Genomic DNA, 27,500 nt, shown 5'->3' on the forward strand with positions numbered 1-27,500 from the left:
TATCATATTTTATTCATGTGCAAACGATTATTAGATATGTGTGAAATGTACGAGTGTCTACTGCAAGGGTATGGTTGGTAACATGAGTCCAGTTCACTTGTACCGAAATTTCCATACATTGATAAAATAACCCCATAGTTTACCTCTTGGATTTGAACTTAGTTTCGTCTTTCGTTTTCTTATTATTTAGGTGCATTATGGTGAATGGAAAGGTATTTCTGTTTTAGCATGTCTATTTGGTAGAATGACACTTTAGTTACTCAAAATTTTAAAGAAAGATCTTGTTTTGTTACCAAATCTTGACTGACCCATTAGTATTCTTTAGTAACAGTAACGGAGGACGGAGTTTCACTCATGACCATTATGTAGCATTTTATGAAACCATGCACATGGGAACAATAGCTCACCAAATTGTCAGTACTTGTCCATTTCTTATAGCGAATTCCTATTTGGCTAAAAATTTAATTATATAATTACCATAGCATATTCCGTTTGAGTTGTGCTATGGATATAGCCTATTTATTCAGTTGTAGTAAAGACATATATTATGTTGAAACAGGCAGATCAAAATAAGTAGCCTACGTATTGATTTGTATACTTCCCTCTTATTTTATGACCCTATAACTATAGGCCTATGTACTTTATACCCCCAGAACTGATGGTCCGTTAGCCATATATTGTACACTAAACATTCACTCGGTTGTTCACTTAATAGTCCGCTTTTTTTTTCAGTATTTTGGGTACTGTCCTTCCTTAGTGGCAATGATTCGTGAAAACAAATTTTTCCTTTTTTTTCATGATCATCAATATTAATATCTTACATTGATGAAATTCCATGAAAGGAATTTCGTCGGTTGATATTAGCTATTACCAAGTAAGGTAATTACACAACAATAAAAGAATAGATGAAAAGAATAAAAAATAATGATAGATAATTTAAGTGTTAATTTGTTACTCTTGAAAAATAGTTTTCAAGAAGAATGCCAATGATAATAATAAAAAAGCAATACGACTGCTTCAATGTTCTGATACCACTTTCATACTAAATTAGGAAAACGCAGTACAATATCAGTGTCTGTCTCGTTTCTCTCGACATTTACAAAGTTGGTTAACATTGACGTTTCAAATGCTTGCAATTTGAATAAAAGCTCTGCTTTAGTTACAGTATACTCTAGTATCAGTCTCATTTTAGAAAGTCACATTCGAAGTGATTGAAATGGTATATATATATATATATATATATATATATATATATATATATATATATATATATATATATATATATATATATATATATATAAACACAGGACGATCTAACGTTGATTTTTCATCAAAGGAATATCCACCATAGCATGTTAATCCTACACGTCACGGCAGGACAAAGTGGCCACTGAACAATTAATTACAATTAACTCCCTTGGCGAAGAATTATTTGGTAATCTCAGTGTTGTCAGGTGTATGAGGACAGATGAGAATATGTAAAGAATAGGCCAGTTTATTTGCTGTGTGCGTAGGCTAAGGGAAAATGAATCGTAACCAGAGAGAAAGATCCAATGTAGTACTGTCTGGCCAGTCAAAGGACTCCATAACTCTCTATGGGTAGCATCTCAACGGGTGGCTGGTGCCCTGGCCAACCTACCTACATGATTATAGGTTGAATCGGTGGAACTTCAAAAGTTCAAACTTGCAGCAAATGTTCTTATGTTGAACAATTTGATATAAGTCTTTTCTAGTTTATATATGAAATATCTGTTTTGATATTGTTACTGCTTACTAAAAATATTTTATTTGTTCATTATTTCTCATCGTCTATTCTCTCTCTCTCTCTCTCTCTCTCTCTCTCTCTCTCTCTCTGTTATTTAGCTTATTTCCTCAAGTTTAATCTTTGTTTCCGTTTTCTCTCTTCTATCTTGCTGACCAATCTCTTCTAGCTTTTATTTCATAGTGCAACGAGTGGGATTTGTCCCTCATTTGCAGTGTTGCACTTTCACAGGTAGTAAGTTGGAAGGGCACCAGCTACCCGTTAAGATACTTCCGCTAGATAGTGGGTCCCTTGACTAGTCAGACAGTACTGCATTGTATCCTTTTCTGTGGTTACGGTTTATTTTCCCCTTGCCTACACATAAACAGAATAGTCTGGCCTATTCTCCACATATTCTCTTATGTCCTCATACACCTGACAACTCCGAGATTACCAAACAATTCTTCTCTCAAAGGGTTAACTACTGTTCTGTAATTGTTCAGTGGCTGCTTTTGTCTTGCTAAGGGTAGAAAAGATTGTTTAGCTATGGTAAGCAGCTCATCTAGGAGAAGGGCACGCTAAAATCAAACCATTGTTCTCTAGTCTTTGGTAGTGCCATAGCCCCTGTACCATGGTCTCCCACTGTCTTGGGGTAGAGTTCGCTTGATCTTGTTTGAGGGTTAACTCGGGCACACTAATGTATTTTTTTCTCTTCCTCTTATTTTTTTTAAAGTTTTTACAGTTAATATGTGAAATATTTATTTTAATGTTGTTAATTAATTCTCTTATTTCCTTTCCTCACTGGGCTATTTTCTCTGTTGGAGTGCCTGGGTTTATAGCATCCTGCTTTTCCAGCTAAGGTTGTAGCTTAACAAGTAATAATAATAATAATAATAATAATAATAATTACTTCTCATGCGCCAGAGATGGGATAGGCCTACATAGCCTGAATTCGTAAATCTAATCCAGTCCTATTTGCTATTCCACGGAACGTTATTGCTCGGCAACGACTGTGAAGGAACAAAAACTGGAATTTCCACATTGTTAAAGAAGAAAGTCTAACTTATTTCAGTATTTTTCACAATCCCTTCAGAATGCTCGTTTCTGAACGCAATGTAAGCTGGAGCTATGTAGATGAAATGTTTTGGTGGTTTACTCCATATTTAGGCGGTTTACTCCTTATTTAGGCTGGTTATCATTTGTTCATCGTCATTTCATTCAAGCTCTAGTTCTTTAGGATTTGGAGGATCGAAAATGATTGAATGGTGAAGGAAGGATACTAAGTATTATTTGATAGTTTTGATTAAGTTTTTAGAGAAGCATTGACGGTAAGAAAATTAGAAGGTACTTTGTTTTTTCACTTTGAGTTGTGCAGAACGAGAACGTAGATAATGTTGGAACGGTTAGTTCTTTTGTTTCAAACTTCCCCAATCAAATACAATATTGGAACATTAACGCAATTCGGGAAATAAAACTGTCTACTCTTTAGTTGAAGAGCTTGACGAATGACGATGAACACTTGTCGACCGTGGATGTTCGGTTTGTGCTCGGTTAACTCTTATTGTTTCGGTAAATTTTACGCTAAAAAGATGAGTCGGAGTCACGGGTTATTTGTTCTTTTGTCGAAGCCAGATTAAAATTATGATTTCCAGTGCTGCAATGTGTATGCCTATCAGTAAATATTACGGTAAATATTTTGTGCTTCCTAATCCCGGGAAAGAATACATACCAACGAAGGGCGAATCACCATCTGCAACCTCCAACTCCCCATAAGGTAAGGGTAATAGGCATAGCCTAAGTGCATAGATGGTTTATTGAATATTTTTGGGATAAGGAGACGTCATAAGTTAGGATATGGAACGGGGTAGTGGGTCCTAGGGTTGCTTCAATGAGTAAGTAAAGAGGACCCTGTGCAACTAGGTTAGGTTAGGTGGCTGTAGTTTGACTGTTTTCCACCACCAGAAAATCCTGAGTTTCTGGTTACATACAGTCAGACCTCTTTTTTTTTTTGGGGGGGGGGGGGAAGAGGTTTAAATAATACTGTAACACATGGGCACGAAATCGAGAATTCATGAATACTTGCTGCCCTAGGGTGGGTCAACTCATAACTTACCAACTTACTGACCATTGCTTAATCACGGTCGAGTTACACACTATAGTCCATTTCTTTTAGTGATGCAGATTTGCACCGACTTGCAGCGGTGCCCTTTTAGCTCGGAAAAGTTTCCTGATCGCTGATTGGTTGGACAAGATAATTCTAACCAATCAGCGACCAGGAAACTTTTCCGAGCTAAAAGGGCACCGCAGCGAGTCGGTGCAAATATGCCTCGCTAAAAGAAATGGACTATAGGGAACCCAATATTTTATTTTCATCTGGTTTCTATGACAGTATTCTTCAATAACAAACTGCAGCAACTTTATGTTCTTTAAAAAAGTGTAGTACTGTACGTATGTATGTACAGTACAGTACTGTACATGGTAAGATAACTCATCGCCACACTTGTATTGTACTGTTTACTATTACCAATATGTTAACAATGAAATAATGTTGTTTTTAACTAACATCACTCGCTGGTATTGTCTTGTATATTACTGTAATATAAGTACAGTACTATCACTACATTACAACTTAATTAGCTAAAGTACAGTATACAATATGTACGTAACTTATCCCTCTTAAGTGATGGCTGCTTTGCGTAGCTGTCTTAATCAACTCCCAAACGCCTAGCCTATAATTACTGTACTGTACGGTATAGATATTTTGTATTCAGTATTCTGAGTTAGTTAATATAACAATATCACTAATACGCCATGAATACACTAACTCAATAAAAATTAGAAGAAAAAGTAGCAGTATAGCATTGCTAACCGTTTACGTATGAATTTCTGCGTAGTAAGCTGGAAGCATGATGCAATTCTTGAGCCATCTACTGTTTGGTGCATAGGGTATCGTAATGTATGTACAGTGATGCCTCAGGATACGAAAGTAATCCGTTCAGGATATGGTTTCGTATCCTGATTTTTTCGTATCCTGAGTCGTGTTTTACATGTAAATAGCCTAATCCGTTCCAAGCCTTACGAGAAGACACCTTTTCTTCCATAAATACGCTAAACTGTAGTAATAAACATGCAATGCAGCCATTTATATCATTCAATAATTAACCCAACCGTTAAAAACAGCCTAATCCATTCCAGAAACCAGTATGAGATTATTCAATAATGTAGTTATAGCCTAGTTATCCCCCCCAAGCCCTAAGAAAACGGTCCGTTTTCTTTACTACTGTATAAAAGTTACGGTACTGTATGTAAAGCATTTGGATCAGTGAAGGTGTATTGTTACCTGTACGTACACCTAAATTAAGGATTGATACTCTGAAAAAAATGTTACAGTTAATTAGTGTAACAAAAAAGTTGAAACTTACCTTTTGATTGAGACGATGTCCGATAGCGAAGTCGCGGCAGAGGAGGATGGCATAAGGCAGAAAACGTAACAAGTGACAGACTACGTACAGTAATTTACACACTTAACACATTAACACTTAAACTTTACGAAATAAAAAAATGGCAGAAATAATTAACACTTAACATTACGTATGGAAAACTATAAAATGAAAGAAAAAATTACTTTAACACTTAACGGTAACATAAAACTTAAAATTGAATTTTTTTTTTTGCTTTTTTATAACTTTACGTTTTTCATATTTTCTAAATCTCTTCTACTTCTTCATCACTTTCTTTTTTCTGTTTCTTTTCTTTACTTTCACCTTCTAATTCTTCATCCCTTCCTCTTTTCTGTTTCTTTTCTTCACTTTCAGCTTTGTCTTGGCCTACTAATACCACTGGCCTCTTTAATAAGAAACTATCCATTGAAGCTTGTTTCTGCCTACTTTTCAACACATTTCTAAAATGCGTTAAGCAAACGTCATTGCAGTGTTGAAGCGCATGGTTGGTATAAACTTTTTCTGGATGTTCCTTTTTGACGTAGTCTGCCATTTTATGGAAACGTGAGAATTTCCTTGATGTCTGCCGTTTTCAAAGGTGTAACATCCTCCTCATCACCGCTAGAGAACTGCTCTTGAACATCACTCACTTGCATCGTCTCCAACTCCTTCAGGTCGTCCGTCGTCAGCTCCTCGTGGTGCTCCTCGATAAGTTCATCTATATCTTCCGCTCTAACTTCCAGCCCCATGGACGTACCAAGATGTACGATGTCAGCCACCTCAGACTGCTGAATTGGTTCAGGATCGTCAACGATCTCGGCTTCGCCTCCAGGCTTCCCAAACCCCTCGAAGTCTCGTGCAGAGACAGCATCAGGCCACAGCTTCCTCCAAGATGAGTTCAGGGTACGCCTCGAAACTTCCTGCCAAGCGAGATCGATGAGTTTGAGGCATATCACGATGTTAAAGTGATCTTTCCAAAATTCACGCAGAGTGAGGTTTGTACTCTCTGTGACTTGGAAACATCTCTGGAAGAGATGCTTCGTGTACAATTTTTTAAAATTTGAAATAACTTGCTAGTCCATGGGCTGGAGGAGAGGGGTGGTGTTAGGCGGTAGATATAGGACCTTTATGAAGGAATACTCGGCCAGAAGATATTCCTCGAGGCCAGGAGGGTGAGCTGGAGCATTGTCCAACACCAGCAGACATTTCATAGGGAGGCGCTTTTCTTCCAAATATTTTCGGACAGTTGGACCGAAGCAGACATTCACCCAATCAATGAAAAGTTGCCTCGTTACCCAGGCTTTAGCATTCGCCCTCCACATCACGGGAAGGTTCTCCTTGATGACTTTGTGGGCTTTGAAGGCTCAGGGATTTTCTGAATGGTACACCAGCAGGGGCTTTATCTTGCAGTCCCCACTGGCATTTGCACAAAAAGCAAGGGTAAGCTTGTCCTTCATAGGCTTATGTCCGGGTAGCCTCTTCTCCTCCGCCGTGATGAACGTCCGGCGAGGCATTTTCTTCCAAAAAAGTCCAGTTTCGTCGCAATTGAAAACTTGCTGCGAACTGTAGCCTTCCTGCAGAGTCAACTCGTCGAACGTTTTAACAAAGGCTTCGGTGGCCTTCGTGTCCGAGCTGGCTGCCTCCCCATGCCGTACCACTGAATGAATGCCAGTCCTTTTCTTGAATTTCTCGAACCACCCACGAGAAGCCTTGAACTCTGGGGGTTCCTGCTGGGATGTTCCTTCTCCTGCCCCTTCTTCGGCCTGAGAACGCACGAGATCACCGAAAATGGCGGAGGCCTTCTGGCAAATTGTAGTCTCAGTGATGGTGTCTCCTGAGATCTCTTTGTCCTTGATCCACACAAGAAGCAGCCTCTCCATCTCGTCATGCACGTGGGTTCTCTTGTTGGAGAAAATAGTGACGCCCTTAGAAGGTGTCGCTGCCTTCTGCTTCAGGATGGTGCCTATCGTAGATGGATTCCGGCCATACTCCTTGGCGATCGCACTTAAACGCATGCCAGACTCGTACTTTTTTACGATTTCAAGTTTCGTCTCCATCGAGAGCATCGTCTTCTTCTTCTTTCCTTCGGCAACATTCTTGGGACCCATGGCTACAGTAATACGTAATATAATACACTACGTACGTTATATACAGTACTATGTATAGTAAACACTAATACAGTACAGTGCACAGTAACGAATGTTTAATAACGATAACACGTGGCGTACGAATGTACTGTATATTAACACTACGTCAAACAAGCGAAAGCACACAATGTCTGTTAACGATACCGCGGTCGGAACGAAAAGAGAGAGAGAGAGATGAACGCCCTTGCGTAAGCAAGCTGGGATAGTTGCCGACCAATAGGAAAGCAGGATCTTATGGCGTCGGCTAGCGTTTAAGTAGGGAGATAACCAATGGGTGAGCGGGAGGCTGTAAGTGAGTCTACCCAAGTTCAAAGTCTGGTGGTGCGCGCTTTTTAAAATTACTCTCGGCGAAGAGTTGGGATCTTGTAAGGTTTTCGTATCCTGAAATTTTATTCGTATACTGGGGCATAAAAATCTTCGAATCACTTTTCGCATCCTGAATTTTTCGTAAGCAGAAACTTTCGTATCCAGAGGTATCACTGTATTATACCTAATACTAAAATTGCAATTAACAAACTATGATGTATATGTAAAGATTTTTTACATCAGTTTTTTACATAACAACATAATGCAGCACAAAGAGGACTAAAGCGCGAGATGCACGTTATGAAAGACGATGCGAGAATGAGGCAAAGTCAGCAAGAGATGGGGTGTTGTGCTGTCTGGAGAGAGAAACGGTGCAAAGCTGGTCAGGTGCAAAGGAGTGCAATCAGTTTGAGATTGTAGTGCTACGGGAGTGTTTATCACGAAACCACAAATGGTTGAATTTTCATTTAATAGGTTATACGGTTCTCTGTATAGCGAATGGCTAAATCCGCGAAGATAGAACCTGTGAATGTTGAGGGCTGATTGCATAAAAAGTGACTCGACGAAGAAAATCAAACCAATAGTCGTATGTGCAGGCGGTGTTAGTGTTGATACCTACCCATTTGTTCCGTAACTGGAATACAAACCAATGCTGTTTATAGGGGTATGCTTTCGGTGAAAGCTGAAAGGATGAGCCATTAAAATTCAGAGAGGGTTAACTACCCATCCCGCTAGTTAACGGGAGGTAGCCTGCTACCCCTCCCACTCACACACCTGTGATTGCACTTTACTTTTGGCTCGGATGGAGTGCTGTTGTCACCGACCTTCATCTTTTCCAATTTGTGGACTGCCATTAAACTGGTTTTTGCTTTTTATTTCAGTGTATGTGTGTGCTGTGATTCTCTACTGCCATGCAGACCTGTACGCACCTGCGGGAAGTTTATATCTGCTGTGGAAACGGATCCCCACAGCCTTTGCCCTGTCTGCAGAGGACAGCGCTGTGATATTGATAACAAGTGTGTTGGGTGTCGGGAGTGGTCCTCCTCCTAGTGGGAAAGATATGGGCGTAGATGGACGAAGAATTCTAAGCAGGATTCTTCCCTTTCGAAGGTTGCTTCGAAGCAGAAGAAACCTAAGGCTTCTTCCTCTGTGTCCCGACCTTCCTCCGAAGCTCCTACTCGGACGGCTTCCTCCGGGAGGCCGACAAGTAGTAACATAGGCCAATTAACTCCCAGCCAACCTCGGTCCTCGAGAGACAGTGCAACTTTACCTAGTGGTGTTTCCCCAGCTCTCCCCCCGAGTGAGGCTCTCTCTCTTTCTCCTCTTTTACAGCTGTGGCCGTCGTTGGGTTTGCCCGGTGATCCTTCCAAGGAGGCGTTGCTGAAGTTTTTGAAAACGTTATCTTCCGACGTCGACCCTTTGTCCATTGTTGACGTTGTTGTGTCGCAGAGCTAGTCGGCTGTCCCGCCTGCTGCTCCTGCGGTTGCGTCTGCTTCTCCATTGTCCGCCGCCGAGGTCTTCGGTCCTTCGACTGACGAACATCCTTCAGGGGGAGAGCAAAGTCCGTGGCATGTTTCTCCGACCAGTGTTTCCCTTTCTAGTAAAGGGTCTCACATGGAGACTCCTCTTTGGAGGCCTGCTGATCCCACGCTCCTTCATCATCGCGTTGGCGGCAGGCGACCTCGCCGTGTCCGTCCTCTTCTTCGGAAGAGATTGTTCGACCTTCGCCTCCGTCTCTGATCTCTCCTCGTCACTTTACGTCTCACCAGGCTCTTGTCCAGAAAATTACGAATATAATTCGTAGCTTTCCATTTTTGTTTGTATTAACCTTGTATTTTGACTCAAAGGGAGTAGGTGGTTGTTTGATAGTTTTAAGTTGGTATTGAATTAGCTTGTTTTTCATTTTTTAACCCACTTCCATTGGTTCCCTTATTACCTTGTTATAACTATACAAGCCGATATGGTTATGTAGTGTAAGACAGAAGCGGAGACATCTCTCCGACGGCAGTATGGCAACAACTCCTCCTCTAAGCCTTCTGAGAAATTACTAATCTTCGTTTTCAAGTGTTTTTCGCAGATGTGTTTCTTCATCAATAATAATACAGTGAGGAATATGTACAATATGTGGATGTTGTAAAAACCCCACTGGACCACTGGATATCTTCTTCTATTAGTTTGCCACGACCATGTGCCACGTAGAGACGTATACAGTTCTGAAGTCCTCGTCCTCGAGTTATGGCCAAGGGTTTACTGTGATGTATTCAGCATCATTATGTGTGATTGAGCCCCAGTGGAGTCCTAGCTTGATGTGTCGAAAAATTGGCTTCTTTATCTGCAACGTGCTCTTGTGGTGAATGTCGTCGTCACTTCCACTTATATGCCTCTCTGGACAATAACAGGTATGGGGTTCAACTGAAGGAAGCGGGTTTTAGTTCGATTCCTTGTTATTGCCAGCACTTTCATTTATATTTAAGTAAAGGTCTTGCTAAATCCTTAATTATTAAATAACTATTCTTGGTCCTTTTGAGTCAATTTATTCATATAAAATTTCCAGGTTATTTGTGTCCAAGGTTGCATTTATTATGTTTATGGCTTTGGTTAATTTTATTTGTGCGAAGCCCTGTAAAAGTTTTGCAGCCTAATTTTGAATAATTCTGGGGAAATTTAATTTGACTTACTGTTTCCATGTCACTAATAGTGATATTGTTCATATTTTTAGGACAGTGGTTACGAGCTAAACATATTCACTGAATAGGACTTTCTCGCTTCGTCTACGTTTGGATGAGGTCCTTTCATCGACAGGAATTCTATTTAATTATAAAGCGGTCTAACATACGAATGTACTATTTGGCTTGCCACCTTCAGCGTGTTTATTGTTAATTGTAAGGTGTTAATAATTATATTAATTTGTGTGTTAAGGCTGTTTAAATTACTTTCCTAAGTATTTGTTTAAGTGAATAAGTATACAAAAAGTTTTGCCCAACGTTCTCCTGCTCAACAGTCTCTCCATTGTCCAGCAGAGCGGGAATCGCCTACGTGATCACCTCGTGAATCGCCTGACCATCGTCATCATACTCGTTTTCTGTCTAATCATCGTCAACGAGCGATTTCTCATGTATAACCTGTACGGTCGGTTATTCGTGAATCTTCTTTACCGTCGCTTGCAGCTCGTGATTCACCTGACCATCATCATTGAGCTACCACTACAACAACGCGTCTGGCTCGTGAATCACCTGATCATCATCAAGGAGCAACTTCTCATGTACCACCCAAGCGGTTGGTTACTCGGGAATCGTCTTCTCCATCGCTTTCAACTCTTGAATCGCCCGACCATCGTCGTCGAGCTACTTCTACATCAACGTGTCTAGCTCGTGAGTCGCCTGACTAACGTCAACGAGTGACTTCTCGTGTACCACCGAAACGTGTGGTTACACGTGAATCGTCTCTTCCAATGCGTAAATCGTCTGACCATCGACATCGAAAATCTCGTACTCCTCCTAAGTGTTCATTCGCTCGTGAAATGTTCACTGCGCGAGAATTTCCGACAACACGGGAATCGCTTCCTCATCGGAAATCGCCGGCCAGTCAACGGTCACCTGCTCGGCCATATTCACCTGTTCATCAGCGTTTACAGGCCCATCACCGTTTCCCTGCTCTGCAGCGTTCGGCTGCTCGTAAGCGTTACCCTACTCGGCAGTGTTCGTCTGATCGGCAGCGTTCTGCTCGACAGTGTTTACTGTCTCGTCAGCGTTCACCTGCTCATCAGCGTTCGCCTGCTTGGCAACGATCACTTACTCGACAACGTTCATCTGCTCGTCAGAGATTGTCTATTCGACAACGTTTACCTCAACGTTTTCCCCAGTCGCGAAGACCTTCTCCGTCTCGAGAAATGATTAATAATCCAACGAGCCAGCGTTTGCCCAGAGCATTTTCAAACCATCGTTTCGCTCTCCGGTAGAACGCGTTCACTCACCTGTTCTACCTTCTTGACCAGCGATGCGTGAGTCGCCTCCTAAAGGATCATTTGTTCCGTAACTGGAATACAAACCACGCTATTTATTAGGGATTATACTTTCGGCGTAGCTGAAATGACGAGCCATTAAAATTTAGCGAGGGTTAACTACCCACACCGCTAGTTAGCGGGGTTTGGGGGGGAGGGTTAGCTTGCTACCACTTCCGTTCATACACCTGTGATTTAGTCACTTTGCTTTTGGCTCGGATCGAGAGCGGTTGTTTCCTCTCTCCCTCCTCGCCTATTCTGGACTGCCGTTAATTTTTGTCTTTTAACTTACTTTTTCTTATACTTGTATATATGAAAACATTCTTTATATTTATGTATATATACAGTATGTGTATAGAAATGTGATAAGTTTCCTTTTCAGTGTTTGTGCTCTTCCGCGCGCGGGTGCCAATGTTCTCCCGCCTTGCACGCTCGCGCGCCAAACAGTCTTCCGCGTGGGCGGCGATGGTCTCCCGCGCGTGCTCCGATGATTTTCTGCGCGCGCACCAAACAGTCTTCCGCGCGGGCGGCGATGGTCTCCCGTGCGCGCCCCGATGATTTTTCGCGCACGCGCACCGACGATCCTCCGGGCACGGGTGCCTATGGTCTCCCGCGCGCGCACCAATGCTTTTGCACGCGCGCTAATGGTCTTTCACGCGCGCGTGGCAAGTGTTCCGGGCGCGCGCGCGCCGACGATCTTCCGGGCGCACGCGTCGATGATCTTCCGGGTGCGAGCGCCGACGATCTTCCGCGCGCATGAACGCTGACGGTCTCCCGCTCGTGTGAGCGCCGACGGTCTCCCGCGCGCATGAGCGCCAATGTTCTTGCGCGCACGCGCCAACAGTCTTCTGTTCGCGTGCCGATGATTTTCCGCGCGCGGGCGCCGACGATTTTCCGTACACGCTAGCGCCGATACTCTTGCGCGGGCGCCGATACTCTTGCGCGGGCGCCGATACACTTGCGCGCGCGCCGACGATCTTCTACACGCAGGCGCCGATGGCCTCCCGCGCGCGCCAATGGTATTCCGTGCGCGGGTGCTGATGGTCTCCTGCACGCGCGCGAGGGAGCTCGCCAACAGTCTACCGTGCACACGCGTCAACGTCCTTGTGTGCACGCGCCGACGGCCTTCGCACGTGCACGCTCCAATTATCTTGAGTGTGCGCCGACGGTCTTCTGCGCGTGGGCACCGATAGTCTTCCGCGCACGCGCCAATGCACCCACCCTTGCGCAACCAGTCACACGCTTCGGCGCACTCTAGGGAGAATGCACAAAACTACACAGTGCCTTACTGCGCGCCAGCGCTCTTCCTCACTTTCCTGCGCAGTTACGGTCCTGGATCCAATGCGTCAGCTCTTGCCAAAGAGTCAAGGTTCGCTGATCCAATGCACCAGCTCTTGCATAAGAGCCAGTGCTTGCATGCTCTCCAGGCTGATATTAAGCACCAGCATCATCCTGTGTGCCATCCCTCCTTTACTCTCCTACACACTCGCGCAATAGTCAGTAAAAAGGAATAAAACTTTTTGGACAGGTCACCATTGCCCCATTTCTCCCCGCAAACAAATAAACATTGCCACCGGGAAAAGAGGAATAAGTCTTCACAGAAGGATTCAAGATCCCGAAGATTCCATCCTACAAGGGGAATCAAAATGGGGAATCATAGGTCCCTGTCTCTTCTGAAGTTTCTTTTTCCTTGACAGACCACCGTCAGCAAACAGGAACGCATCAACAGACTGATCTGTAGATCACTGTTTGCTGATCGTTAGGTCGCCGATCACCAGATCTCCAATTGCTAGCTCAATGCTGATCTTTGACCTTTAGTCCCTCCAATGACTAATGATCTCCAATTGCTAGCACCGATTGCTAGTCAATAACCAGTCATCATCTTGCTGATCACTAGATTACCGATAGGCAGCTCATCTTTCTTCGATCATTGAACTCAGCTCGCTGATCTCTGACCAACCCATCTTCAGCTTGCTCATCTCTGACCAACCAGGGAGGGTCCATAATCAGCTTGCTGATCTCTAACTCGCCATCGGCTCACAGACCACCGATTCATCGGTCATTGGCAATTTGCCAGCAGTTCGTGACTCGAACTTACTAGTCAACCGCTTCCTGTAGTTCCTAGATCAGAAGGTATACAACATACTTCTCGCTACTGGCCATTCGCCATCACACTAAAGTGATCGGCAAATGTTCGACAACCTTCATCAACGGCTTGCTGACAGGGAACTACTTGCGAGCACTCTCCAACTGCACAGCAACCACGATACCCAGCGGTTAACCATTGATTAACATTCGCCAGATTGATTCTATTCTAAGGAATAGCATCAATCCCATCAGGACGCATGGTAAGGCTAATCGTTGCCTTCCTTCTGTTAGTTAAAGAAATTCTCTCTCAGAGAAGAATTCTTACACTGGGTATCGCGCCTGATCCTTTATGACACGAGTCAAGACTCCAGCGTCGACAATCTTCCATGCAAAAGGATCAGCAAGGAGCTGTCCCTTTGGGTCGATGTCCACACCATGTTGGAGTTCGAACAAGGGCTAAGACCACAGGTCTTAATGTGCACACTGGACCTAAAGGACACTTACTCCCAGGTCCAAACCATCCATCTAGGAAGGTTGGAAGATTCAGTCTAGACAAACAAGAAACACCAGTTCAAGGCACTGTGCTTCGGTCTTTCCACTACACCCATCCTGGTCTCACAGGATCGGCTTCTGTCTCCTCTCTCGGGACGACTGACTGACTTTAGCAGACTCAGTGGCAACCTTGCATTAACACTGGAACTTCTGAAGTCTTTTTACCAAGATCCAGTGATCAGGGTAAACCTATGGAAGTCTTCCCTACTGCCCTTCCAGGAGACTGGTGTATCTTGGAATGATTCTAGACACCCCAATCTCCACAAAACCTTCTCGAAACGAGAACGACTTCCATTCCAAGAGACTTGTCGGAAAAAGAAGAGAGGAGGGACCATAGTGCTGCACCACACAACCTCAGCCCTCTGGACAGAGCCCGAAAGTACCTTCACTTAAATCTCTTAAGAGATGAAGGCCAACTTTCTGGTCCTTCAGCAGCCTCATCGGTTCTTAACAGACCACTCGGTGATGTGATGGATGACACACCACATAGAGACTTACATCGACAAGCAAGAAGGAACTTGCTCGTAGCCTCTTCCCATCTAATAGTATAAACACTAAGATGGGCCAAAGTCTGTTCGGTAACACTATCAGCCCGCTTCATTCCAGACTGGAAGTACGTGCTCACCGACAATCTGTGCACAGCATCTCAGATAAGGTATACCGAATGGACTTTGGATCACCATGTAGCCAACAAAGTCCCGACTTTACGAGGTCCTCCAACTAGGGGTCTGTTCGCAACGCTCCTGAATCTCAGGCTGCCGTTACTCACCAGCCCTAGACCCCAAGGCTCTCTGGCAACAACGGTGGGTACAACAATGACGTTTACGTCTCGTCCCTGTTTTATATGGAGAAGGGCACTCAAGAAGGCTAGACTATCGGTCAACCTCTCAAGGACTCTCCTAGCTCCGCTATGGAATTATGCAGAACGGTCTCCAAACCTTTTGCAGCTCCTGATAGTCTCTCCAAGAGAACCCTCTCCACATCACAGACAACCCACTTCGACACCTACCACAAGCTATAGCTTTGCTATGATTGTACACCTGAAGACTACCCAATACCTCTTTGCGAAAAGGTTGTCTAGATATCTGAGGAATTCCTCAGCATCAGTCTACCAGGCAGTATAACGTCTTGTGTGGTTGGTGTCATATGAAAGTGTGTCTCTCCACTCGATACCTCGATTCCAGCAGTAGCGGAATCCTCGAGTATATACAAGAGGAAAAGACCCCCTATTCAGTTCCGATAGGTAAAGATGATCACTCAACCTTGATCTTTCACCTTCAGACTGAAAGAAAGGGACACCCTCTCATCGATAGACTTTTCCTAACTCGTACGGACATACAACTTGCCTTTCCCCAGTCGGAATTGAGACCTTCCTCTTGGAACATGGTTCAAATCTCCGATCCCTAAAGGGACCTCCTTATGTTCCACTTCACCAGGCAACAGATTTTCTCCTGATTTAAGAACACAATGTTCCTACACACTCGGACAGCAACCATATGAGTCAAGGAACTTCATGGTCTCTCTTTCGACATCACCCATTATTGAGAAGGGCGAAAGACAATGTTCAGTTTCGTCCCTGAGTATGTCGCCAGACACAGTCTCCAGAGGTGACGGATCCTACACAAGTCTCAACTCGGTAACGGACGATCCAGATCATCCGTTACTGTACCCAGGTTAAGGTATGAGATTTTACCTAAAGAAAACGGCAACAGCCTGCCCGGGTCCCTTCTCTTGTCAGCACTTGGAGAGACTAGAGGAGGATCACCGAAACATCATCTCGACATGACGATTCACTGCTTCAGGGGCATAACTATGACCCTGGTCCTTAGCAGATTACTCTGTGACGCAGGTTTTACAAGAAAGGATGTGAATGCTCCAGATGACTTTCACAACCTTTCTCTTGCAAGACGTGACCCACAGGAACTTGATACGATCTCTATCGATCCTGTGGTTGCTGCACAACAACTGGTTGTATACCTCAAGCTCCTTATTGGACAAGTAGCAGAAGGTTGAGGGCACTTTTACCCGGTTTTAGTCTGCGTGAATGAAAAGATTTGACTGGCTCTTATTCTTTTCTTCATCCTACCCTCTCGTGGGGAAAGCAGCATCCTGGGTTCTCTGCATAAGCTGACCTCAAACCACTGCAGGTAAACCATGCTTCCTTTTGTATCTAGTATTAAGCTAATACTGTTGCGTCCCCATACCCTGGCAAGGTGGTATTGGGAAGTCTTGGTTACATCAGGTTTTTCCTACATAGACTCGGAATAACTTTACCTAGACAGTCACACTTCTGTGCGTCTCAACACAGAGCTTGCGTAGGCCGCGGACCTTGCGTAGCAAGGTTAAGCGAGGGCAGGGACTCCTTATTTTGAAGTACTAACATACTCAGATAAGGAGCCCCTGGGCAAAGCCAAAAGCCAGATTGGCAGGGACGTCCACCCTTCCTAATGGGTGAGTCACCCCTAATAAATAGCGTGGTTTGTATTCCAGTTACGGAACAAATGACAAATTCGTAGATAATTTGTATTTTTCCTAACTATACAAACCTTAGCTATTTAAACAAACTTGCCTGCCATCCCTATCCCCCTTGAAGTCCTACCTCCAAGCAAAGTGACTAAATCACAGGTGTGTGAACGGGAGTGGTAGCAAGCTACCCCCCTACTACCTCCGCTAGCTAGCGGTGTGGGTAATTAACCCTCGCTAAATTTTAATGGCTCGTCATTTCAGCTCCGCCGAAAGTATAACCCCTAATAAATAGCTAAGGTTTGTATAGTTAGGAAAAATACAAATTATCTACGAATTTGTCATCATAAAACTGTACTGCCTCTTGTGCATCAGTGTCGATCGACCACACGCTACCTCGGTATTGCTCTTCAACTCGTTAACACTCCTTTCTATCAATCTTCTTGCCATCAATCTTCGTGTCTAGAGTTTTCTCATCGCTCACCAATGCATCAGCGGCCACCTCATCCTCTGGCAAGGGAGGATTTCCAACTGCAACCACGAAAAGCGATGGTTGTGGCCTCCAAGAAAGGTAGTGTAACTCATGATCGTTCTCTGTCGCTTCACTCCCCTCCCCACAAACACGTAATGTTGCAACAGCCGGGGAAGAAGGGAGAGGGCAAATTGCAGGGCTTTAGGATTCCTAAGCTGCCAGCCTATAGAAGGGAATCGACTTCTACAATCCCGAAGTCTTCATCGTCTGGTTTGGAGACACTGCCAAAGGATCTTCCTCCCTCTTTCCCTTTGGGGATCTATCGGAGAGTGCTTCGATGAGTAAGCAGCCTTGGTTCAACGCCCTGGTTAGGGCGGTAACTCAAGCCTTCGCCCTGTTGCTTCCTGCACGTCCGTCAGAAGCCCCACTGGTTTCAACCGAACTGTGAATTGGGACTACGACTGCTTCTTCCCCCTGAAGAGGAAGAGGGGATCTCCTGATAAGGTCTCTTTAATAAGAGTCAAGCTGATTCTGGTCAGGATTCATAGAGCAGAAACCTCCCCTGAGGTTCCATCATCATCTCGGCCCCTTGATGCCTCATCCAGGCATCTGGAGGGAAGAGTCAGTGTCGGACTCTTCCCTCCCGTCACCGATGGAAAGACCTCAAGGAGAGAGCCTAGTCTCGCCTTCAGCTCCTCGTTCTCTTCTTTCTGAGAAGGTCATTAAACCGAGACCTTCTACCCAAGAGCCTTTATTCCCTCCAAGAAGGGAACCTAAGGGCTCTTAAGACAATTCCCAAGCTCTTCTCCAGGACTTAGAACCCCTCGGAGGGGTCTAGGAGCTGAGTCAGTCTTCCTATTAATGACCACGACCCACCCCGTGGTGAGACCTTGATGGTGGATGAAGATCTTCTCGTTGCCAGCCCAGCTTTGGACAAAGACCAGAGAGAGTCGGAACACACCTTTTGGCAGGTTTTGACCATCATGAGGGCCCTTAACGGGTTACTGGATCCGGAATCGGCCCGTCTAGAATGCAAAGACACGGTCCTAGACCATGTCTTAGGAACTCAAAAACCTCCTAAGACACGGTCCTAGACCATGTCTTAGGAACTCAAAAACCTCCTAAGGCCAGTGCAGCTCTTCCCTGGTCCCGGGGGTTAAAGGGTGTCCGGCGTAAGATCGCTTCCAAACTGTCTTTTATCTCTGAGTCTTTCTGCTCTTCCTCATCCACTAAACTCCTCCCACCTGTGGGTGCTAACCGGAGGAGATATTACGACATCATGGATGAAACCTTCTAGACTGTCACTCTACCAATCCTTTGAAGAGCTGACCAAGGAAGTCTCTCTTTCTCAGCGTCTGAGATATTAAACCAAGAGAAGGTTGCGAAGTATGCCATGCAGGCTACTCCATGGCTGGATCATTGGTTAGGATCGCTAGGAATCCTGGTGAGAACCGAGGATTTCTCTAAGGTTCGTACCAGGGAGGCCTTGGAGACCTTCCTTCTCTCGGGCACTCACACTATTGAGTGTTGGTCGACCAGGTAGTGACCCTGTGGGCCAACACCATTCTGAAACAAAGGGATGAAGTGGCCGAAAGATTTCATCAGCAGGTCCCGAATGCTGAGATCACTAGGCTTCAAACCTCCTCCATGGAGGGGTCCTTCCTCTTTGAGCCTAGGGGTGTTGAGAAGGCTGTAGAGAGGTGAAGGAAGTCCAATACGGACTCCTGCCTTCATAGGGCCCTTACATCTCGGCCCTACAGACCACCAGCCCCTCCAAAGACCAGCCGAGGAAAAGCATCGTCGTAGAAAACGGCAGCCATCCCCAAGTCTAAGGTCTCTAAGAAACCCTTTTCTGTTAAGGACAGGGAAGGCAGCAAGTCCATCCATGGAGGCAACACCAGAGAGGTGGCGGTAAAAACCGCAAACATTAGGAGAGGTCATCCCCCTGCTTGTCCACCAGTAGGGAGATGTCTTCAAAGCTACTGGACCAGGTTGATGCAGCTCGGGGCTGAACCCTGGATGGTCTTCGGGATTCACTCAGGGTATTGCGTCCCGATCATTTCAAATCTCCCTCCACTGACCAAGAATCCAGTGCTTATGAGTTTCTTTGCGGTGGGATCAGCAAAGGGGCAGGCTTTTTGCCAAAGTCCAGACCATGTTGGAGAAGGGCGCTCTCCAGGAGGTCCTCGATGGGTCCCTAGGCTTCTTTAGTCGACTCTTTATTGTGAAAAAGTCTTCTGGAGGCTGGAGACCAGTCTTCGACGTCTCAGCTCTGAACAAGTTTGTCAAACAGACTTCGTTCAGAATGGAGATGGCAGACATGGTCAGACAAGCGATAAGGCCACAGGACTTCATGTGTACACTGGGTCTGAAGGACGCATACTTTCAGGTCCCAATCCATCTGTCTTCAAGGAAGTATCTGAGATTCAACATCGACAACAAAACATACCAGTTCAAGGTGGTGTGTTTCGGCTTTTCCACAACACCCCAAGTCTTCACAAGTGTGTTCGCCCTAGTGTCATCCTGGGCTCACAGGGTCGGCATCTGTCTTCTTTGTTATCTGGACGACTGGCTGATCCTGGCAGACTCGGTGGCAACCCTTCTTCAGCTCCGAGACAAACTTCTGAGGCTTTGCCAAGATCTGGGGATCATGGTAAACCTCAAGAAGTCTTCTCTGCTTCCCACTCAATGACTGGTATACCTGGGCATTGGTATTAGACACCAATCTGCAAAAAGCCTTCCCATCAGATGACAGGATAGCAAGGCTGAGGGAAGTAGCAAGTCCTTTCCTCAGACAAAAAGAGCTCCCAGCCCAGACGTGGCTAAGTCTCCTCGGACACCTATCATCCTTGGCCCGTCTAGTTTCCAACAGTCTCCTCAGGAATTAGACCTTCGATTCTCCGGACACTCTGATTCCCTCAGATGGTGGTTGGCAGACAAGAATCTGTTGAAGGGTGTCGATCTTCTCGTATCTCCTCCTGATTTGTTGCCATTCTCGGATGATCAAAGGAGGGGTGGGGGCCCAGACGTGGCACCACACGGCCTCAGGCTTTTGATCAGTCCAAAAAGTACCTTCACATATATTTCTTAGAGATGAAGGCTGTCTTTCTGGCCCTTCAAGAGTTCCACCAGTTCCTGACGGGTCACTGAGTGGTGGTGGTGAGCAACAACACCACAGTAGTGGCTTACATCAAGAAGTAAGAAGGTATTTTTTGCAGCCCCTATTCCATCTAGCAGTAGAGATACTAAGATGGGTAGCAGTCCATTTGATCTCACTGTCAACCTGCATTCCAGGCAAGAGGAATGTGCTCGCCAACAATCTGAGCAGAGCATTGCACATAGTGTTCCAAATGGTCTTTGGATCAACTACAGTAGTAGCCAACAAAGTCCTGACTTTGTGGGGTTCTTCGACTGTGGACCCTGAATTTCAGGCTCCCGCTGTACTGCTCCCCAGTCCCAGACTCCAAGGCTCTCTGGCAAGATGCATTCTAACAATGGTGGGATAACATCGACTTATACGCATTCACACCATTTTGTCTGTTGAGAAGAGTACTCAACAAGACCAGAACTTCGGCCAATATTTCAATGACCCTTATAGCTCCGCTATGGCATCATGTGGAATGGTTCCCGGACCTTCTGCTGCTCCTGATGGAGCTCCCAAGAGAACTTTTCCACGATACAATCTACTTAGACAACCACATGTCAACATCTACCACAAGGCAGTAGCTTTGCTACGTCTTCACGGCTGGAGACTATCCAGTATATCCTCACACAGACAGGATTTTTGCAACAGGTTACGAAAAGGATGTCTGGATATCTGCAAAGATCTTCAGCCTCAGTCTAATAGGCTAAGTGGAATGTCTTCTGTGGTTTGTGTCGTGGAGGGGGTCTCAATCCACTCGATGCCACTATTCCATCAATAGCAAAGTTTCTCGTGTATTTATGGGAAGAAATGCGTCTCAGTTTCAGCGGTTAAAGGCTATCACTCAACCTAGAGTCTCGCCTTTAAACTGAAAGGAATGGACATTTCCTCATTGCTGGAACTTTCCTTTCTTATACGAAGTTTTGAACTTGCCTGTCTTCAGTCGGAAGTGAGACCTCCCTCTTGGAATGTGGTTCGAGTTTTCGGTCTCTGAAGAAACCTCCATATGAAGCATTACGCTAGGCAACAGATTGCCACCTGACTTGGAAGAATGAGTTCCTACTCACTTTGGCATCAGCCAAGTGAGTTACTGAACTTCATGGTCTCTCTTATGATGTCGCCCATTCAAGGGGATGGGGAGAGGTAAGCTTCAGCTTCGTCCCTGAGTTTGTTGCAAAGACCCAGAATCTGGGAGTTTCAGATCCTAGGTTCGAATCCTTCCGGATATTGAATCTCCGCTCTGTAACCGACGACCCAAATCATCTGTTACTATGCCCAGTAAGGTGTTTGAGGTGCTACCTCAAGAGAACAGCAGCAGCTCTACCCACCTCACTCTTCGTAAGCATGGGCAGAACCAAGAGGAGGGTCACGAAGAACACAATCTCTACATGGATTCGCAGAGTCAATGACTTTGCCCGGAATCCTGACCCTCCACCAACATGTCGTCCCAGAGCTCTTGATGTCAGGAGCGTTGCTACGTCCCTGGCCTTCAAAAAGAACTGCTCTGTGATGCAGGTATTGCAAGCGGGCGTGTGAAAACGCCAAACGACGTTCACTGCCCACTACTTGCAGGTCGTAACTCACAGGAACCTTGATACGGTCTCTATTGGTCCTGTGGTGGCTGCACAACAGCTGATTAGTACCTCAAGCTCCTTATTGGACAAGTAGCAGAAGGTTGAAGGCATTGGTTACCTGGGGTTTAGTCTTGAGTGAATGAAAAGGAATGTCTGGCTCTTTTACTTTCTTCATCCTTCCCTCTCTTGGGGAAATCAGCATCATGGAACCTCTGCACAAGCTGGCTTCAAATCTTTGCAGGTAAACCATCACTCCCTTGTGTAACCTAGTATTGTTCTCATACTGTTGTGGTGTCCCCATACCTTGGAGAGGTGGTATCGGGAATGTCTCGGTCTCTTCAGTTATGTCCTGCAAGACTCGGAATAATGTTTACCTGGACAGTCACATTGCTAGTTTATCGCCACACACAACTTGGGTAAGTCATTGACCATGCTTAACAGGTTTAGCGAGGTGTTAGGGTCTCCATATTGGTTCACAAAACTCTGTACAATAGGGAGTATCCCGGGTAAGGCCAAAAAGCCAGATTGGCAGGGACGTCCACCCTCCTAATGGGTGAGTCACCCCTATATTTAGCGTTGGTTTGTAACTCCAGTTATGGAACAAATGGCAAATTCGGCGGTAATTTGTATTTTTCCTAATGATACAAACCTTAGCTATTTATACATACTTGCCCGCCAACCCTTGAGGTCCTATCTCCAGGTAAAGTGAGTGCAATCACAGGTGTGTGAGTGGGAGGGGTAGCAGGCTACCCCCCCCCCCCACTAACTAGCGGGATGGGTTGTTAACATTTGGTAAACAGTCTTTAGCTTCTTCATGAAAGATACTTTATTATCAGTCATACTAATGTCAGATGGGAGCTTATGCAAGTTTGGGCGTCAATATTTGGAAGCTACGGAACCCTCATTTGAGGTATATCTTGTCTCCAATAACTTGAAAAAATCTGTAACTAGTCTCGTTTTGACATGATTTCTTAAGTGCACGATGTTTAGCAAATCTCTTAAATATTTCGGATGTCATTGCACATATCTTAAGAATCATAGCAGCCATTGTGGTTCAATCAGTATTGAGGAATCCTTTCTCGGAGCGCAAAGCCCATTATTAATTTTGCTCAACTGTTATCATGTATTGTAACTAATTAGTTGTACTTTGGTTAAGTTGTCACAAGCTGAGTTGCAGTAGTCATTTCTGGAAATAGCACTCGTAGTTACAAGTTTCTTAATCAAACATTCGTCTAGATATTTCTTTAAAAACGCAATGTTTTCGAGATGATATCTAGTGGTTCTTACTACGCTATTCGTTTGAGTACTGAGTCTGAAAGACAAATTACTGTCCAGTGGCACAAATGTGTCCCATGTTCTGTTAGATATTAGGACCAAATTAGTATTATTTTATTTGAATGTGAAATTGTGAATCATCAGCAAATAGCTTAAACTTTACTCTGTGTTTTGGTAAGACGTTTGATAGACTAATAGTATAGATACAAAATAGAGTTGGACCTATTACACTTCTCTGGGACACAATTTTAGTAATGGTTCATAGGATGAATAAGAATTGCCAATTTATACACAATACCCTCTTGTCAAGCAAGTATTCTTATTGATATTCAATCATCATCCATATCAATGGATCGTAAATTAATAATAGTTCATGAACAACTGTGTAAAAAGTAACAGTAAATTTAAATAAAATCAGGATGTCACATTAGTCCTCCTTCATTTCTGAACGACCATTAACCAGAGAAAATAATAGTTTATATGCTGACTGGTTATTATGCAAAGCATCTATTCTTTCCAAATAACTAACTTGTCCAAGAATTACGTTTTTTAGTAATTTTGCCATAAATTCGAAATAGGTCTGCATGAACTCAAGTCCAGATAGTAGATAGTCCCTTTCAGAATTGGTGTAACTATAGCCACTTTCTTACACTCTCTAATAGCTTACTTCATTCATATACTGACATCAGATCATTGCACAATTCTTATTCTTTGGTCTCTTGATAACCATTATAACATATAGTTTTTTACATTGTTAAATATCTTCAATCTAATTTGTGCATAGAGTTCATCATTAATATGATTAGGACTCTCAACAAAAGATACAATTATATTTTCCCTTTTGTTTGTAAAGAATTCTAGAAAGTCGTCAGCTAATTATAATTTAGATCACTATAGCCATACGGGAGCGTTTACAATTCACATTTCTCATTAAAACATTTTGAAGACTGTATTATATTCATGTCTGCTGTCACTTCCCGGAATATTGCTTATAGTACTCGGTAATCTTACCCCATATTGAATGACTATATTGGCGCACTGCGATTTTACTACACCCAGCACTTAATTTTCAACCGGCACCACTCTCATATGTCTTTGATCTGTGTGTGTGTGTGTGTGTAAGTAAGTATAAATATAAGAACTTGTCAGTTTTACGTTAAGATTTCTAACCACGCATTTTCCATTTTGCCGTTCAACTTCTTCAACCCTGCTTAATCTCAAAACTACCAGGAAGTATTGCTCATAGTTAATGTATTGAAATATTCCCATATATGGTTTTATACCAGTACAAAATTGGGAAGAAAGTGGCAAAAAATAGCAAGCATTCTCGACCGTGAAACTTACTTTGTGTGTGTGTGTGAGAGAGAGAGAGAGAGAGAGAGAGAGAGAGAGAGAGAGAGAGAGAGAGAGAGAGAGAGAGAGCAACCCGTAGTGTTACGTTCGTCTCCGGACAAAGAAACATTACACTTCTACTACACATTGGTAACGCTATTAATGAACAGACTGTGAATGACAATCAGGGTCGTCTGAATAATATTGTAGTTCCTAGACAAAACACGCTAAGCGATGCATTTGGGTCTTTATCTGCACATCCACGGAAAAAGTAAACCAAAAGATTTATTGGCACTCTAACAGGTTTGTTAGAAAATCACTACTGTACTCCAACCTACATAAAATATGCTTAGCCATTACACTATACAGACGGCGTTGGTACCATGTGGATTAGGTATTATTAATCATGATTGTAATAACAAAGTGGAATATTAAAACCACAGTAAAGATTGAAATAAGGCCTTGCTTTGCGAATCCATGCTGACTGAAGTAATCAAGGTCTATAGATCTAAGGTCTATAGAATACGAGGTCTACCCACGCGCAGGTAAATTGGGGGTTAGCGGGGATTAGAGGGGTAAACGTTAAGTGGGGGTAAGTTTCGTGACGTCACAGAGCTCCATTGGCCCGCGAAAGAGTACCATTCAGCATTAGCTTGCTTTGCAAAAGTTCAGTTTTCTTCATTATCCCGTTGAAAATAACATTTCTATTTCAGAAAAAAATTAATATTATAAGCTATTTTGATGACTAAATTTCGTTACAAAATACTTCCTGTGAGAAAGTTTTTAAGGAAAATGGTTTAAAAAGTCGCATATCAGAAAAGAACAAATATTATCCAAATCCTTTAGGGAAATATTGTTTCACCAAATGTACAATTAAGCAATGTGCATGCATATTTAGATACATTTCTAAACTAATCATTTACTAATGACTCAAAACTAAATCTTAAAAATATCTATTAAAATAAAGTTGTACAAACACATAATAGAAATAAGTGATCATGATTATTACATTTTACAATCTTCTAACTTTAATAGTTATTTTCCTTGCAAAAGTTATTTCTTTTAGTTAATATTATTATTCTAAAAATATTTTGTCAACGAACAAAATAAGTGACTAAAAGTGGTAATCCCATTTTATTAGGAATATCTAATGCTATTTTTTACTACTCTGTGATAACTTTTATTTTTTTTTTTTTCAATATTCTTTATCGGATCAGTAAATTCTTTTGATGCCTTCACCAATTCCTTATTTGCTGAGCTAATTATACCTGCCCACGAATCGTCCCCCTTTAATACAGATTTGTGCATTAGGGAAACTTGAGGGCAATGGAACCGGCGAAACAGTCTAGACCTTTCTATTTTGCATCATCCATATGTCCAATTATCAACTTCCCCTATACTTTTGTAACATCATTTCCTTCACCGTCGCATTCATCGGGCAGACAAAATATCATCGCATATAGCCTTAGATCACGTTGTAGCGATTTTTCATCTTTATCTTGAGAGAGAGAGAGAGAGAGAGAGAGAGAGAGAGAGAGAGAGAGAGAGAGAGAGAGAGAGAGATTATTATCAAGAATATAAAAGGTTCTAGCTGTTAAGTTATCTATTTTGCAATTGGGATCTGTATTATATTTTGACCTTATAAGGTAACTGTCTTTCTCTAATAGATACTATTTAACTGTATCTAACGCTAGGTGCTGATAGCAGACTTCCATTTATCACAAAAAGGTAAGGAAATGTTCAAGTCCATCTTGATTCATTCTATAAATCAATAAAATTATTTATTAAATATAATTTTCTCCTTTTTAACAATATTGGCAAAGATTCACAAGAAACTGCCAATCCTATTTGGAATGAATAAAGACAATTATTTCCCATTAGCTTCAATGATTTTACTCGGTGTCTTGCAATTGATGAAATCATCCTGATTTTGTAAGATCAACCCGTATTAATTTCTGAACATCTTTGTATCGTACGGAACTCCAGAGATAAATTGACTTATTTCTTCCCAATGCTTATCTAAAAATAATCTTTTGCTACAGAAATATTTAAGCGATTTCGTAATTGTTTCTAATATCAATTGTACAGCTAATTTTACATTCATACGCTGAAAGCCACTGACATTTATATGTTTCTCCAAATTTATGTGATATTTTCAGATCACTTTTACATTATAAGTTCCCTTAGCGAAGAGCAGTGGACAAAATCACCGTCACTTTGCTGAAAGCCATTATCAAAGAAATTGTTTCTTATTAGTCTCATGAGATGTGCAGCATCAGCAAAGACACAAACAACGCGATCGGTGATGCTGGATTTTCAATCATCGAATTATGCACAATTATGCTTAGAGATTTCCATAGACTACCGTTGGTAGGACCTAGGTCGTTAAATATAAACATTACAGGAAAACTCGCTAGTTCTATCTAAATGATAGTATAATTTTTAGAGCAAAAAGAGTATCTGAATCTTAGTCATAACTACATTTTTAGGCAATGCTGCCTTCATCAAATCATTAGGTGGAAACACGCTCAAAATTATTTGTGATTTGTCCTTAAATAATTTGATAACGGTCTTTAAAATTTATGGTTCGACATCCAACATATACTAACACAACTATTTAACGTAGAAATGGAAGAAAGATTGAAATATTGAACATCAGCTTCCTTGTAAGCAAACTGTAAAATAGTAAATACCGGAAAACAAAGGCTGGTAAATCAGACCACGGGGCGGTGTGACGTCATCAATAACCGCATGGCTAGCCTGCGCAGTAGAGAACACAGTTTGGGCCGCTGACTATAGACCTTGGAAGTAATCATATCATTATAGCTTTTCATAGCAACAGGAAACTTAACCCAACTATCGGATGAAAGTTTCTTTAGTACAGTACATGGAGTACCTGCAACTTTTACTAACCCAAGTGGGAAAAATATAAATATGAACCCTAGGCAAGTACCAGTATGTCTACTCC

At 43.1% G+C, this 27,500-nt stretch overlaps 2 protein-coding genes across 3 annotated transcripts in view; both read left to right on the plus strand.

Annotated features, from left to right (window-relative positions):
- Window positions 1-27,500, plus strand: part of LOC137627181 (carbohydrate sulfotransferase 1-like) — a 332,737-nt gene that overhangs the window by 270 nt on the left and 304,967 nt on the right. Inside the window, exon 1 of one of the 2 annotated variants that reach the window (XM_068358293.1) lies at window positions 3,143-3,515. The exons of the other annotated variant lie outside the window; for it this stretch is intronic. The gene's annotated coding sequence lies outside the window, so the exon portion shown is untranslated. Of the gene's footprint in view, window positions 1-3,142; window positions 3,516-27,500 lie in introns of those variants that run through there. 2 annotated transcript variants of the gene reach the window in all.
- LOC137620170 (uncharacterized) lies at window positions 11,086-11,592 on the plus strand. Its single transcript, XM_068350418.1, has one exon. The coding sequence runs from the start codon at window positions 11,086-11,088 to the stop codon at window positions 11,590-11,592; it is 507 nt and encodes a 168-aa protein (XP_068206519.1).

This window comes from Palaemon carinicauda, chromosome 2, assembly GCF_036898095.1.
Source record: "Palaemon carinicauda isolate YSFRI2023 chromosome 2, ASM3689809v2, whole genome shotgun sequence".
Classification (NCBI taxonomy): domain Eukaryota; kingdom Metazoa; phylum Arthropoda; class Malacostraca; order Decapoda; family Palaemonidae; genus Palaemon; species Palaemon carinicauda.